Here is a 16,811-nt window from a genome sequence, read left to right as displayed (position 1 = left end):
AATGGGGTTGCATGGATGTTAAATTCCCACAAACCTCATGAAAACAGTCATAGAGATACGGGAGAGAAATTCTATTAATGGCCCTTCAAAGGCAAGGGTGTAGTACAACCTTACCCCCTTTTTAACACAGAGGAGAGCTGTTCAAAATGAACTTGCACCTCGTTAAAGGAGAAGGAATCCAACCACAGAAGACAAAGCCATAGCAAACCAGGCCATGTTCATTCAGCGGCTCAGGGAACTATTTAACAGTGAGGATAATTGACCGTTGGAACGACTTATGGTTGTGGTAGGATCTCCGTCATGGAAACACTGAAACCCAGATCTGCTATAGCTCAAACAAAAATGAATACAAGTAGGACTTATGGACTGCGTTTTGCAGGAGATCAAACTAGAGGTTCACAATGGTCCCTTCTGGCATAAAACTATGAGCCTGTGTGTGGCATGGTAATTTGTTTCTTTAAAATGCTGCTATACTGGCATCTGAGAAGTCAAATGACTGCTGCAAGCCTCCAGAGAAACCCATAAGCATCAGCATTAGCCCAGCAACATGGCTCTGCCCAGCGCAGACTGCTACACAACGGTTCTGCTTGTGGCTATATCATAGCTCCAAGAATGGGTTTGTCCAGGGCAGCAGCAGGTGTAATTCCAGCCCCAGTGAAACCATTCTCTGAAGAGCTCCGAAAAACCTGAGAATCCCTCAAACATCTCCCCATTTTCCATCTCTGTTAAGCAGTAGTGTAGCCATGAGGCAGAGGTTGCTGTTACTTTTTTTGCTGCATGGGTTACCGTGAGCATGTCCTGGAGGACTGGATTAGCTCGGTTGAGCAGCTGGACACGAGATGGATTCATAGGTATGTCTCCCTGCATAAGTAGTAGATATCACTTCCTTCCTGTCATTATCTGGTCCATACTCAACACTCCTCCAGAGCGACAGCAGTAGATGTACAGCAGAAGTTTTTTGTTGCCCTTCTGCATTATTGATCTGTCATCTCTGGTTAGGTCCCTGCATCTTCATCATGGTGCAGTCCACTTGCACTTCTTTCTGTTTGCATATGGAAATACAGAAAGGCATCCTACTAATGTGTCTCTTTGAGGAGATCTTACTCCCAGGTGGGCTGCAAGAGACAAATACAACCTCATTTTGGTCTGGTCTCTGTACCCTGAGCCAAGTCTGAGAGGTTTATGAGGCCATGAAAATGACCCATATCACTCTATGGAGTTCGACAAAATAGATGATGCAAAAATACTGATAGTTCTCTGTAGTCCTTACCCCAAAAAGCCTAGTAAGCACTGCCTTATATATTGATATGCTATCCCATTGTCAGGTGTCTGCCAGACTGGCTAGTTCAGTATTTCCATGTGAGATGCCCACATCTTGTCAGAGAAAGCCTTTCCCTTCTCTCTCTCAACCATTCAGGTTAAACACAGCTGACTAGATCCCACCAAACACTGAGTCTTGCCTTCCCTTCCACGGGACGAGCTCTTCCAAGAGGAGCTTCATACAGAGCACGAACAGGTCACTGCCACAGCTCCTTGACTCATCCTGGGGAAAGTATTGACTAAACAACACTACAATTGTTTGGATCTCTTTTAACAGTTATTCTCTCTTTGTTGTTGTGTTTTTTTTTTTTCCCCACCTTTTCCAGGTAAATTTTATTCTTTTTATCAATATTATCAGAGTCCTAGCAACCAAGCTACGAGAGACGAATGCAGGGAGGTGTGACTCAAGACAACAGTACAGGTGAGTCACATACCCTCTCCACGTTTTGGGAGATGTCATTGTTTCATGCACTTGACTACCAAGGGAGCCCAGGGTGACAAGTTCCTGGTGTCTACACTGTAGACACCTAAAAGAAGGTGAGAAGAATGTTGTCTTTCAAGTCTCGTAGTGCAGACTGAATCAACAGCAGTTTAAACATGTAAATCTTTCAAATCCAACCTGACTCATAGGTTGGAATAGAGAGGAATACAGTCTCTTCAACCAGTTTGGAAGTGACTGTGCTGGCCTTGACCCACGAGTGAAAAAATAAAATCATTATTTACCTGTTGAAGCCACTAAAACTTGTACCAATTTATTTATTTCTATTTATTTCCCTCCTGTGTTTGTAAAACTTGGTCTATTTGTTAAAACTGCCTTTCAGTGGGTGCTTCAACGCCCTTGCTAAAATGAAAAAAAAAAAAAAAAAAAAAAAAAGGTGCCTGACTCTTTGCTGGAAATCTGGCATTTCCTTGTTTGGTTTATTTTCCTTTGTTCTGCCAGCGCTTCCCTCCTGATAATTTAGAATATTTGTATCATGGTCAAAACCAGACAGAAAAAGCAAATTGCTGAGACACCTCAGCTGCTTGAGAGCTCTCAAGGCTTTTCATCATCTCCTGAGCAAGACTGACCAGCATGACACATGTAAAGGGAGGGAGAGAAGAATTATTTGGGCTGCAAACCATGAGCTCACTGCTACCATCTCACTCTCCAAACACAAGACACTTCATCTGAAGCAGGAGTGAGATTTGGCAGGAAATCACCTCTCCATTTTTCTTTGCTGCCCTGTCAGGGCTCTGATTTATCTATTTATTTATTTCTCCCTGGCTGATGCTTGCAATTAATTATGGCTTGGATGGAGCCTTCCTCTTTTAATGTGTTAAATTCCCACAGTGGTTTCTAGTTGCTGGACAGAGGAGGTACCAGGTCTTTCTGGTAGTGATGTCTGCCCTTCTCAATAATTGCCACTTGGTGATTTGCTGTAACTCTTGGCAGAAGGTTTAATCCTTCAATTAATAATGCTTCCAGGCATTCTGGTTCCCTCAGGAGCAAACCCAGCCAAGTACTTGGGGTTGCATTATGCCTTCCCCCAATCCCCAACAGAAGTCCTACGCTGAGTTGGAGCTGCTTCTTTAAAAAGGGGCTTTTCAAGTGATGCTACAGTCCAAAGCACCTCCCAAGAGCATTCACTTTCTGCTTTCCCCATAATGCTCTTCCCCTTGATATCTAGAGTAATTCTGCTCCTTGACGCACTTCCCTCTGCACCAGCCCTGCTCATGGCACAGAAGGCATTAACCCAGGGTGGACCCGTCGTGTCTTGCCTCAATAAGCAGGGAGAATGACAGAATCAGAGAATGGTTGAGGTTGGAAGAGGCCTCTGGAGGTCATCTAGTCCAACCTCCCCTGCTCAAGCAGTCTCAGCTACTGTATAGCACCATGTCCAGTCGTCATAAGCTGAAGCAGAACCATCCTTCGGGAACAAGGGGATTTAGTGCCAGGCAGAGGGCTGGAAGTAGCAGTGCACATTTTTTTCCAGTCACCCTTCCACCCTCTACCCATGATCCTGACCCAAAGCTAGGGATAGCTTGAAGCTGAAAAAGACATCTCAGTGTCTTCATCTCCAGTACCTACAGCAGCATCACATAGGGCCATGCATGTGAGGAGGGTTAGACCAGCACATCAAGACATGCTGGAGCATGGACTGCGTTGTGTCACATGCCGTAAGAGAATGAACAGTTTGAAACTGCAGGTGGACAAGGTGCCTGTGTAAATGTAAGATATCCAAGCCTAGTCAAGGGGCCACGTAAGCAAGAACAAAATTACATGCAACTTGTGCCCAAGATATGAGATGGATGAGCCTGGCTGGGAGGTTCGCTCCATCCACTAATTTTCTCTGTGTCTTTCCTTATTGCTACAGGAAGCTGCTGAAATCTACCCTCGTCCTTATGCCTCTGTTTGGCGTTCACTATATTGTTTTCATGGCTATGCCATACACAGATGTGTCAGGGATTCTTTGGCAAGTTCAAATGCACTATGAAATGCTGTTCAACTCTTTCCAGGTATTGTAACTGTTAAACCGTTGGGGTAAACTCTGAGAATTTCAATGGGCAGAGGAGGGAAATAAGAGTGCAAGGTTGTCTTTGGAAGCAGAGCTGTTTTTACAATACACCGGATTTCATTCACAAGGTGATTTGACAGTATTTTAGCATCAAGTATGTTTTATATTTGCACAACGTATAAAGACTCAGTTTTGTTCAACAAAAAAATGTTCCTGTTGAAAGATAACTTGCCCCACAAAATAAATCCCTTTAGATCCAGGTTAGACATAAGCTGGTAGAGATCCACAGAGACATGTTGTTTCAAATTAGCTTCCAATTTGCTTGTCCCAAGTTGTCTTTCAGTCCTGTGAATGGACTCCTCAGTTCTAGGTTTGGGCAAAAGGCAGGTTCAGTTGCAGGACTGGTCCTGTATAAGACACAGCAACAAGAATATGCAACTGTCTACAAGCAGAGCAGCATTTGATCATCACTTCACACCCTTCCCTGAGGGTTTAATTTCTGGCTTGCATGCTACTACCAATCATCATGGTTGACCAGCATAGATGATGAAAGGTGGACAGAGGGTCTGGCCAGATGACAGTTTAGAAAAAAATATAAGGGAGATGGGGACCAAGCTTCAATATTTGTGCTTCCACAATTCCCATTGGGTGCTCTCGTGGTTTAACCCCCAGCCAGCAACTAAACACCACACACCTCACCCAGTAGGGTGGAGGAGAGAATCGGAAGGGTAAAAGTAAGAAAAGTCATGAGTTGAGATAGAACAGTTTAATAATTGAAATAAAATAAAATAAAAATAATAAGAAAAAGAATAAGAATAAGAGAATAAGAATAAATTGTAATGAAAAGGAAAACAACAAAAAGAGAGAGAAATAAAACCCAAGAGAAACAAGTGATTCAAATGAAAAACAATTGTTCACCACCCATCGATGCCCAGCGTGTTTCCAAGCAGCAGCCCCCTGGACAGCTTTCCCTCTAGTTTGTATGCTGAGCATGATGTCATATGGTATGGGATATCCCTCCGGCCAGTTGGGTTCAGCTGTCCCAGTTATGTCCCCTCCCAGCTTCTTATGCACCCCAACCTCCTCACTGCCAGGGCAGCACGAGAAGCTGAGAAGTCCATTGCTTAGGGTAAGCACTGCTCAGCAACAACTAAAACATCGGTGTGTTATCAAAATTATTCTCATCCTAAATGCAAAACACAGCACTATACCAGCTATTAGGAAGACAATTCACTCTATCCCAGCAGAATCCAGGACAGATGAAGGTCAAATAAAATAGTGGATGAACTCAGCAAGACCTGTTGGCCAACAGAAAGATGTGGATTGTTTGCTCACATCTGAATTCCTTTGCTGATCCCACCTCAGCCAGTTCTGCTCCATGCACGAGCTGCCTTACTTACAGCCAGAGCTGGATAAGTCCCATCAGGACCATCTTCCGTCCTCCCATCCTGAATCAGGATCAACTACATTTAAAACACTGGAAATGTTTATCCAACAAGTTCATAAACACCTCCAGTGAAGTAGACCCCACCACCTCCTCAGGCATCCCTCACCATCTCAGAACCTTTGCAAAAGATCTGGGGGTGAAAACAGACCTGGTAGCTAAACCATGACCCAAAGGGTTTATAGAGTCTATTTACTTTTTCACAAATCTGCAGCAAAATGTCTGTTTATCTGTCTTCCATGGGCTACTGAACAATAGAAGGTTTCTCACACACATTATATACATCATACTATGACTGTCATTGATTTCAGAGGAACAGGGACACTGGGCAGCACCATCAGGAAAGTGATTCTCACATGCAGCAAGATTAACATTAATATATCGTTTCTTCTTCCTTCTAGGGATTTTTTGTTGCCATCATATACTGTTTTTGCAATGGAGAGGTAAGTCACCAGCTTCTTAATTATTTCCCTCTTTTCGTTAGGTTAGTTCCACACTCAGACCATAAGGTGGATGCACACCAGCATATCCTCACTTATTATAGAGACGCAACCCCCTTTTGCACTCAGCAAAATATTTGTCAGTCCACATAGAAAGCTCATACCCTCAGGTTTTGGTCATCCAGGTCGATATGTCATCCATAAATGGAGAAAAACAAATGTGTTTTTTCTTTTCCCAGCACAACTGCTGTTTAACAGTGCTTAATTTCAGATCTGTAGCAGGAGAAAGGTGGATTGATAGAGTAGCCGCCTAACCAGAAAGCTCTTTTGATTGTCCAAGCTTTTTTGACCCTTTTTTCTGTTTCCAGAGTGATATGCTTTTAGGTCTTTTCCAGGGTGATATGCTTTTACGTCTGTTTCCATTAATTCCCTCTATGGCTGCAAGTTAAGAAGCTAGATGGCCAGTGGATACACACGGGGAAAGAACAGAGCTACTTTTATGGTCCAGCATAAGGCTGGTTTGGCCTAAATTTATGGATTTTCAGGGGAAATGCAACTACAGATATACCGCTTCCACAGTGTAAAACCAAGATGAAACCCTTACCATAAGGGGAATTGATTTCATTCTAACTTTAGCCACCTAAAAGTGGGATACTCACTCTAAAGTAGTCAGCTTACTCCTTTCTAGAGGAAATTTCTAGTGACTCAGGCACCTCCGAAGGAGGTTCATCATACTTGATGCTCATGGCACATTGAGAGGTCTCTCTCCTGGATGTGCTGCTCACTGTCCTTTAACCCTGGGAGACAGTTAACCCACATTTTCACTTAGATGTTTTCAGCCATTCGAGCTTCCCAATGACAAATATTTCATTTGGAAAAGGTGGTTTTAATGTGAATTTACTGTTCCTTCTGATTTCACTCCTCAGAGAGTTTCTCACCCACTCTGTCTGTGGATATTACCTCCTTCTGATACTCTCTGCCCCTCTCTCCTCCCACTTATGCTTTTTTTTTTCCTCTTTTGTCTCTCAGGTCCAAGCAGAAATAAAGAAGTCATGGAGCAGGTGGACATTAGCACTTGACTTTAAAAGGAAAGCACGAAGTGGGAGCACAACCTACAGTTATGGACCAATGGTTTCCCATACCAGCATCACAAATGTAGCCACAAGAGGAGCACTTGCCCTCCATCTCAATACGAGACTTATACCAGGGACCCTCAATGGACACCGGAATTTGCCAGGTTATGTAAAAAATGGGTCCATTTCTGAAAACTCCATGCCTTCTTCTGGACCAGAGCAGTACAACAAAGATGAGGAGTACCTAAATGGCTCTGGTCTTTACGATGGAGACAGACCCACAGTACTCGTTGAAGAAGAAAGAGAGACAGTGATGTAAAAAGAGGAGGAGAGAAAAAGAAACAAAAGGATGAAAAAGGTTCCTGGAGAGCATTTAGTGGGCAAAAGAGTATCAGGCCACGTACCAGATGCCAAGGGTTTCCATACAGTTTCTCTGTTCTGTGGAACGAGAGGTTGTTATAAGGGAAAAAGAAGTGAGCCTCCGATGTGGCCAGCTGTTGATCACATACATATACTCAGTGATCTAAGTCTCCCTGGTGTTAACAGAGGCAGGGCTATCCAGACCCACAGGCCTTGCTACCTGCTGAACAACAGAGATACTAAGAGTTCGCGAGGGAGGGTTGCAAAGCATCACGTGGTTCTTGGACCTCTTGGATAGTGTGGGCAGCCAAGGAGGACAGGAGTCTCACCCAGTAAAGCAAGAGTCTTGAGGGGAGGGTACAGTGCCATCTTCTTGCGAGGGTACTAGCCACCCTGGGCATCAGTATCTTCAGTTTGGTTTGCTCTTTCCCTGTAAAGTCTGCCTGGTAACACACACAACACTGATCAAGACCCCTTGAGGGTCATTGCTGCCCTGTCTTGCAGACAAGCACTTGATGCAGACAGCTAGATACAACCGGTTGCGTGTTCTTCACCTGGGCAAGCTCACTCCTCTGGGGTGGGTGGGGTTGACAGCTCATGGTTGCTGGATTCAGGCAGAAAACTCTACTCTCCTTTCCCTGTCCTGAGTCCCAGTAGCAAGCCAGAAACCAGTGCAATTTTAGGATGGAAAATGTGGTTATCAGAATGTGCGACATTTTTGTTCTTCCAGATGCAGCAGTGGAGAGGGGCCCACCAAAGGGGTTGAGTCAGGGTGGAGAATTTTCAGATCTTGGGTATGTGTTCCTCTGTGTGTGTGTGTGTGTGTGGCTAAAATCTGTTCAGAAGGTAGCTAACTCAGCCCTCCCTTTTTTGTGGGTACTCATGGAAACAGGCTTCAGTCATTTTTTAAACCTCTAAATTGCTTCTCATTCTGCCCTCTGAATTTCCTGTTTCTCACTAGTCCAAACCCTCCTGAGGAGAAAGACTCCATCAATGGTCTGCCTGTATCACCCAGAAGCACAAACTGCTGGATACAAACCAGACAAACCTACTTCATGAGACTCAAAGGCAAAATTTGCTGGATAAATCCACAGGGATTGCTCATGGATGGTCACCTTCTGAACATCTTCTGAACATTCCTATTCTTTGTGTTTTGGTCACACACACATATGTATGCTAGGTCAAACTCTTAGCAGGTGTAAACAAGTCTGACTTCAACCGGTCACTGCGTTTGCCTAGAGATGCTCAGATGAGGAGCTGCTATTGAGGTTGAAGGGAAGAGCACAAGGGAATGCCTTCACAGGAAATGCCACAGGAGAGACCAGGAAGATTTTGTCACCATGCAGAGTTTCCCTTGGTGGTGCTTTTTGCAAGGTGTGCTAAAAGGTTGTTTTCTTATACATACCACCTTCAGCAGCAATGAAGAGGTACGGTCCTTGTTGGCCATGAGTGCATCAAGATGGGGCTGTTTCACACCAGTCAGTTTCCAAACATGATACAGAATTGCCAAAAGTGGAAAATTAGGAACAGTGACCAAACTTCCTGTTGCAGCATGTGCTCCCCTAAAGGAAGGACTCTGGATGAACCAGTCTGGACCTTCTCTTCAGCCCCTGTCATAATGTCACTATTCCCTTGCTGCAGTCTGAGAGTCAGCTCCTCATGGTGCTTTTTTTTTTTTTTTTTTCTTATTTATTTTTTTCCTTCTTGGCAAGTTTCTAGTATCTGAAGCACTTTGACCTCACCTGGCTGTTACTGAAATGGAGTAGGAAAGAGGTATTGGGCAAGTTTGCAGAAGTCCTTTAGGATGCAGATGAGGCTGATGGGATAATCTACTCTCTATCCTGCTCCTTTAGATAAAGCTGCTGGGTCACGTCAACCAGCACTTCTGAGATTCATCCAGTCGATGAAATCAGCTGATCTTCCGAGGGCAAATTAAAGTCTAAGTTCCCCAAAACTCTGAAGAAGGTCAGGAAGAGCAGTTGGGATCTTGACTCTGTGTCCCACATCCTCTTTGAACAACTTGTCAAGGTAGGGCCCAGTAAAGTCAGAGGAAAAACCTCCTCCCTTTAAGATCTCCGAGTTTTGGATTCAGACCTGGTAGGGGATGTAGTGGCTGAGAGGCAGTCCTCTGTCAGGCACTGAAGCACCTCTCCACCAGCTGCAAACACATATGAGGTCTTTAAAAGCCAGTATTAATTTGTGATGTTCTTTTCTTGTTTTGCATCATTAAAATAAGTCAAAACTCATCGTAACCATTGATCGCCAAATGGCAGCTACTGAAATGTAAGGTTTCTAACAAATAATCTCTTTTCATGCTCTCATTATTGTTGTTGTTGTTATTCATGTAACAATACTAAAAATAGTGTTACAGAGGAGTTAAGCAATCTTGCAAGAGGAGTCAACTCTAGAGAAAGTTTGGCATGGAGAACTAACCAGCTCTGCAGAAATCTGGGTCAGCCCATCTACACTCACTGCTTGCCTTTTCCTCACAGATGCTGGTATGGCTTCTGGAGGCAATCAAAGGGGGCAGAAGTTACTAACAGTCAGCTGTCAAAGTGTGTACAGCTGCGTTATTTAGCATCCCATGTGGCTGAACCACCAATGAGAGAGAAGACGACTAAATATTCTGGCTCTGGCTTTCCAACCTTCCAGAAGTATGTTGTGCTTAAATCCTGCCAAGTAGATGCAGTAACCCTCCTGATTTTCTTGCTCAAAGAAATTTCTTAGTATCATTTCACTGCTGGAACAAAGAAAAAAACAAAACCAAAACAAACAAACAAACAAAAAAAACCCCCACCAGTGACTCACTATTTGCTTGTGTTTGTTACTAAGAACTCAAGATTAATAACATGTTTGACAAAGACTTAGCAAAGCTCAAGGAATTAGCAAAACCCATAAAATTATTTATAAACAAATAGAACACCCCTCATAAAATGCAGCCCTCACTGAAATGCATTAATCACTGGATTATTTGGAATAAATGTCTAAAAACGATTCTTAAATGTAGATAAAAATGACATGCAATAGGAATGTACAGGGGGAGAAATCTTTTCTTAATCTTTCAATTACCAATCATGCATAATAGATTTTTTTTATTTTTTTTTTTTTAATGGGCATTCATGTGCATGAACAATATTCATGCCTAACAACTGGGGAAATGCTGATACCAAAATAGGGGAATAACTCTGCCATTAAGGCATGGCAGACTGTATGTTTGTCAAAGCCTGTTCCTATCTTTTCTGGGCTGATATCCAAGGACGGCCTTCACTTATTTTAGCGAGGAAGGAATCAGACCTGTGATGTCTAAAAACAGAGAAGAAACCAGAATTTGCTGTTGCAATTTGCCCTGGAAGGGCAAGCAGAGTGGTCCTGCTAGCTCTTAGCCAAAACCTCTAGATACAAAGTGGGGTCCCCTTTGCTTCCTTCATCATCAGGAGATATGGACATCTCTCAAGGACAGTTTACCCCCACCCAAAGGTCTGAGTCCACCTGGGGCAACAGTTCCTCCCCTGTCTGATTTACTAGTGCCAACGTAGCCCCGAAGACTGCAGAAAACAGAAACATGGCAAGGTGAGATGTATTTGTCTGTGATTCATCTAGTGAGCCCTGTGAACCCATCAGGCAGGACAGGGTTTGTGCCTGTGCTGATTCAGATCCAACATGGGATGGTGGAGCAGAGAGAGGAGATTGCTTTGCAGTTGGCGTGCAACAAACACATACACAAAGAGACTTTCTCAAGTTCAATTCAAGGAGGAGACAAAGGTCCGAAAGAGCTGGTTGCCTGTATTTTTCTAGTTTTCTCTCCATGGTGTCAGCTTTGTGACCTTTTTTTTTTTCCCTTCCTGTAAAGCAGCTGGCAGCAACACTCAGGAGACCAATAGACCCTCTCACTTCTCCAAGCCTGCTGGGCTGGCACAGGCTAAGCTGTGCACTGCGATATCCCAGCTGACTGGCTCACATGGGGAGGAATCTCCTTGTCCATCTTTTGGATGGGTGTTCTCTTCTCCAGTGTCACAGAGATGTTGGTCTTGAGCAGAGAATCTCACACCCTGGCAGGTCCATCTCATCATACCAAGACAGCACTTCTTCCATTCCCATCCACAGTCAACTTTTCCTCATGAATCCTTCCTACTTGATCTGGATGGACACAGGGTTGTTAAATGTTCCTCAGCTTTGTGTTTCTGAAGGATGACTTTTGGCAGCAGCCTTGTCATTTCTGTTTTGCCTGGATATGTGCAGACAAATGTTTTTATACCTTCTATATACCGCTTGGTCTTGGTTCAGATGAGATCATGTCTTGTCCTATTCCTCACCATTCCTCAGCTCTGCTCCTTGTCTCATACATATTAGAGCCAAATCAGTTCACAGAGACCTCCCAAAACTGAACTCTTTAGCCAAGAATTGGCTTTGTTTATCTATTTATAGGAAATTGGCTGAAGGGCGTAGAGCATCCACACTGCTGATAAGAATTTTCCATTTTTTTAAACCATGAAAATACATTGAGAGGGGAAATTCCTGTTTCTTGTTTTGACAAACTCAGTGGCTAACTTAAGAGATTTTAAATTTCAGGTTCTGATGCTTCAAAAAGTTAAGAAACCTCATTTATAGCTTGGATTCAGTTGGGTTTTTTTCCACTGGCTGATTTTTCTGCACACCTTTCACCTAGAAATCTTCAAGCAAAATTACTTACTATGAGGAGAGTGATCAGTATATTCCTTAATCTCTCAATATGATCAATGACTCTTTCACCTAAGACTGGATGAAATGAGAGAAAGCACTTTAAAAGTTGACCTTTAAAGGAGAGGTTGTGTGAACCTGTGAAATCTTTTAATGTGCAACATTGCTTCTTTTTGGTGTACATGCTTTTCTCTACCTGGTGGTGCCCATGAGTTTGGTGAAAACCAATCCATGCTTTGTCATGGAAAGTTATGCAGCAGTAATGTGGTTCACATCTTCTTTTTCTGCCCTTATCTGATTTTTATGATATTTTCACTGTAACAGGAATCAAAAGGAAACATAAAAATAAAAAATCTGAGGCAGTATCTTCCAAATTTGGGATGTAATCACTCCTTAACTGTGTATCCTGTGTCACAAATTGACATTGCACCGATGTCTGCAAGTTGTAAACCGCTCAGCAGGTGAGGAAGCTTTGTTTTAAGGCCATGGGTAGGTTAACTGTAGGGTTCTCACAATGCCACCTCCTTGCTGACAGCACCTGCTAGGGGAAAGATCATGTTGCACCCTCAGGCAGGTCTAGGAAAATCAGCTTTTTTACAACAAGCTTCACGCTGGAAGAGGTTTGCTGTTTGATTTTTTTGTTATTATTTTTACTGCTATTGCTGATGGGTTGCCATGTTCTGCAGAGCAAACAGAGGACATATATGATATCCCTGGCCAGCTACACAAATCTTCAAGCATCCAGTGTGATTCTGCAGACAGGGTAGATTTTATATCCCGATTCTCTAGGGTGTCTTGAAATGAGAAAAACATTAAATTGTAAAGGAAATGAGTTTGTGAAAGACCCTATAAATAAATTTCCATCATGATCTCCCATGGCTCTCTCGATTTGCCTGGAAAACATAATATTTCATAAATTGCTTTAAGTAAGATAAAAAGCATGTCCATCTCCATGGACATTTATTGGAAGGCAATTCTGCTGGTTTTGCCCATGGAAGTGAAATGTTGAACCTGCTGGACAGCAAATACCGTTTGCCCAAAGGAACATTTTGTTTTGAGGCAGCAAATCCTGCCATCTGTATAAAAATTATTGGACTTACCCTGTTCCATCCAAACTATTTCTGTGGCCTCTCATAAAATCAAAACTCAAATATAGCTCTTCGCTAAAGGTGGGAGAGCAAAAGAAAGTAGAGGTGAGCTGTTGTAGACACATAATTAACTGAACAATATTAAAACATAACTCCACCACTTTGATTTAAAAAAAAAAAAAAAAAAAAAAAAGAAACAGCCTGGGGAATGCAGATTGAATTTGCTTTTATTCAGGAAAAGGACAAAAAGGTTAAGAAGAACAAAAAATCCAGGTTGGCATTTTTTTTTTTTTTTTTAATTTCCTAGTAATGCTCAGTTGGCCGGAAAATTTGAGCCAGAAATCCGGTCCATGTCCTCCTTGGCCTCTCTGTAATAAATCTTCCACAGGCCATTGTGAATGAGGTGGGATGGAGAGAAATGCATTGACTTTTGCTTATGACCAACTGCTGGTCATTTAAAGCCCAGAGAGATCAAACAGTCTTGTGCTGAAAGTGAAATATTGCAAATGTGCACCATTTAGTGGTTGACTCCCAACTAATTTGCTGTCTATATATCAAGCTTTGTAAAAGGCAAAGTGTCTCCTAATCAGAGTGCTTCTTTAGTCAGTACTAATAGATGTTCACTGGCTGCTCTTTGGTCTGTAGGAGGTCTTCTTCAGTATCTTCTTCAGCATCTTCTTCAGTATCTTCTACTGTTGAAGCTGGGACTGAGATGTGATCTTCTGGCAGTGCTAGCAGACTCACATGTACCCATTTCACCTATAACATTAAGCTGCTGGGGGACCATCACCATTTTAGATCTTTGAGGCTACTTGTCCTTAGCAGGTAGAGAAGTCCACAAAAAAAGACACTAGCAGGGTGAACAACCCCTACCCTCTATATCAATCCCAAATTCAGATTGGTTGTAGTCCTTCTCTACATTTAACTTTTTGGGGTTTTTTTTTCCAAACTGGCCCTACAAAACAATACTCAAAATTTTATTTAAAGAACTTGGTTAAGCATTTCATTTTCCATTTTAACTGGATGCAAATTCATGGGGTTTTTTATGGCTAGAAGTCAATCTCAGGTCTTAGTTTCAAAACCAACCCAGAGGATCAGGTTGGGAACATGTGATTGGCTCATGTCAGCTGCATGGTGCCCTAATCTCATTGTACCCATCACTCTGGGTTCAGAGCACAGGTACCCTGGCAGAGGTGGGAGGTCCCTCTGTCAAAATAGTCTTTTGTTCTTTGTGAATTTATAAGAAAAGGGCACTGAGAGCAAGAAAAAGAGTTGTTGTCTTTATGCCACACTTAAGAAGGATTATAAAAAAATAAAACAGTAATTATAAATTATCTTGTGTTTATTTCATCAGGTTCTGTTGATTACTGTGATGGGGTCTGTGCAGTGTCTGGCTTACTGGCTTCTCCCAAGCTGACAGAGCAATCTGTGGCAGGCAGAACAGTTATAATGAGCAGAAAGAGTCATTCAAAGACAGTCTCTAGGGCAGGACACTTAGAAACAGACCTGATGTTGATTTTATATCCATTGGCAGGAGGCAGAAGCTACTCCACTGAAGTTAATCAAGTTAGCTCGGTCTAATGCCAAGGCAAAACAGATCAGAATCTAGAGCACAGTTCAGGACTCGTGTACAATGTGCATATTGGATTTAAAACAAACCTTCCAACTGTGGCTACAGAAATACTTTGCTGAGAATTAGAGACCAGGCTTGTTGTTTGGGATTAAATAAAAGGACACTCAAGGCATCAGCTGTCACATAAAACAATCCCATTTGATCTGTTCCTGTCCAGATTATCCTGTTCTACCCACTGCCATACACTGTGGTCACCTAGCCACACTCAGTTTCAATTGGTAGGGATTTTTCTTAGCCCCTTCTGTCTTTTCTATCCTACTTGCATGTGAACTCAGATCCTCCAAGTTTTCATGCTGTCTTCCAGGTTTAAGCTAGCCCCACAGTATACAAAGTTCAAGATCATATCAACATTTTGCCAGGACTTGGGAGGCAAGTGGGGAAAACAGTGTCACAGGGGAGCATTAAAAGAAATGTTAAAGAAGGCTCCTCTAAAACCTTTCCCACGGACCATGGAAAGGTTTGCAAACCTTGGCACAGCTTTTCATCCTCCAACTGAACTCACTCATGTTTTGCTCATAGAAGGTCTCGAGCCATTCGGTATGACCTGTAAAGCTCACACAATGTCTTTCCTCTGTCTTCAGAGAGCTTGGGGTTAGGGCTGGTACACTGCTGTTAAATATTCTTGTTTAATTGAAGTTTTAATATTCTGATCTGCTCGTGTGGTTTCTGCATCCTTCTCTGGGTTGGTACATCAGTGCTGCTTTGGGGTACGCTTGCAGAACTGTCTCTTGATCTGCATTTGTATCTGTGGCGTGTAGTAATTACTCACCGATCTGGGGCCATCTCCTCTCTGACCACGTTGCGGCTTTGTAAGGGAGCCAAAGGCAGTGTACACAAGAACAGAGCGCAACAAGATTTGTCCTAATTCAGAACGGATTTGCAAGACTCCAGTGAGGCAGGGCGGGGATGGAAATCAGCTCAGAGTCTGGTAGGGGCCAGGAACAAAAGAAAATTTATGGAAGAGCTGACCCAGATGATCATAAGTAATTAGGAAGTCTTACAAATCTGGCTTCTAGTCAGACAGACCTCCCTATCCAGCACAGATCTGACAGAGGTGGACTCTATTGCACAATTACATTCTCTCTCAAACAGGGAATGTCTTGAGAAAGCAAATGGCAGGGTGTGTAACAAAGTCAGTAACATTTTCTCATCATCATCCTCACCGGCACTTTTCTTTTTTCACCTGAAAAAGTCATACAAACAACCTCAACATGAGAACCTGGAATTCAGATCCATTTTTTTGGGTCCCAAAAGAGTAACTTCTCCCTGTGACCATAGCAATCATTTTCTTGGCATATTAACTAAGGACTCTGATGGTATTTTATTATCATCCTCAGACGGAGGGTTAATGATTCTGGGTTAGCAACGTGGTGTGCGACAGTACAAATGTGTTGGCATCAATTTGGGATGAAATCCTGACCTCATGAAAATCGACACCAGAATGTTTGTTGATTTCCATGAAGTGGGTTTCACCCATAAATTCTGAAGAGGAAAAAGGTAAAATAAATTATCTCCCCTGTTCCCAAAACCTAACTTGCCACCCGTATTTCAGGGTGCCTTTTTGCTTTAGATCAATAGCACTACAAGACCAGAAAGTAGACATCAAGAGACAAAAGATGGTCTGAGTGACAGTCTTCTCTCCTGAAATGCTTCAGAGTGACAATATTAAGTTTTTGTGTTGGTATCAGCTTCTACTTGTGGGGATTTAGGATGTGGTAGATATTTAGCTAAAAAAAGGCATGGGATTAAAATGTTTGAGATAAATAGATGGGATTAGTGTGCACTGGGTTTCCAAAATGCCTAGGCCTACATCCTTTGAAATAGAGATACAACATCTGTTTGAAAGACTGCTTAAAACAAGCTTAAATGAAGGGTGTTCTCCAAACAGGCAGACCTCAGGTACCTAAAATGACAGACAAAATAATGACTTCACCAGAGAAGCAGCATCTATTTAAACCAGAGCATTACGACAGGCATGAGCCATTCTAAATATAGATCTGGGTGTTTCTTGCCAGGCCACACTTTTACCTTTTCATTTTCCTCTAATTTAATCATTCTTCTTTGAGAGATGCAGGGAAGGATGAACAAGAAGCCATTTGTTGATAGAGGTGAAATGTTCTAAAGGACCGGTTGTATGAGGTAGAGCTGGAGAGAGAGGAAAGTCAGTTGGTGGCAGAAGAGGCAGGACAAGCATAGCCAAGCACCATCACCCAACACCATCCCCTTGGCCCATCCCAGCTTTCAGAAACATCATGTCGATCTCTTACCATGTGTACGAGCT

The 16,811-nt window shown here is 42.8% G+C and overlaps 1 protein-coding gene across 2 annotated transcripts in view; it reads left to right on the top strand.

The window, feature by feature from the left end:
* PTH1R (parathyroid hormone 1 receptor) overlaps positions 1-8,627 on the top strand; it is a 125,984-nt gene extending 117,357 nt beyond the window's left edge. For both annotated transcript variants that reach the window (XM_074898208.1, XM_074898207.1), the window contains 4 exons: positions 1,647-1,741; positions 3,675-3,816; positions 5,661-5,702; positions 6,729-8,627. In XM_074898208.1, coding sequence (XP_074754309.1) covers positions 1,647-1,741; positions 3,675-3,816; positions 5,661-5,702; positions 6,729-7,091 — 642 coding nt within the window. In that variant the 3' untranslated portion in view covers positions 7,092-8,627. The remainder of the gene's footprint in view (positions 1-1,646; positions 1,742-3,674; positions 3,817-5,660; positions 5,703-6,728) is intronic.
* The last annotated feature ends 8,184 nt before the right edge of the window (positions 8,628-16,811 follow it).

This window comes from Athene noctua, chromosome 2 (assembly GCF_965140245.1).
Source record: "Athene noctua chromosome 2, bAthNoc1.hap1.1, whole genome shotgun sequence".
NCBI classification, from domain to species: domain Eukaryota; kingdom Metazoa; phylum Chordata; class Aves; order Strigiformes; family Strigidae; genus Athene; species Athene noctua.
Note: the sequence above shows the minus strand (reverse complement) of the source record. Positions and strands in the feature narration are given on the sequence as shown.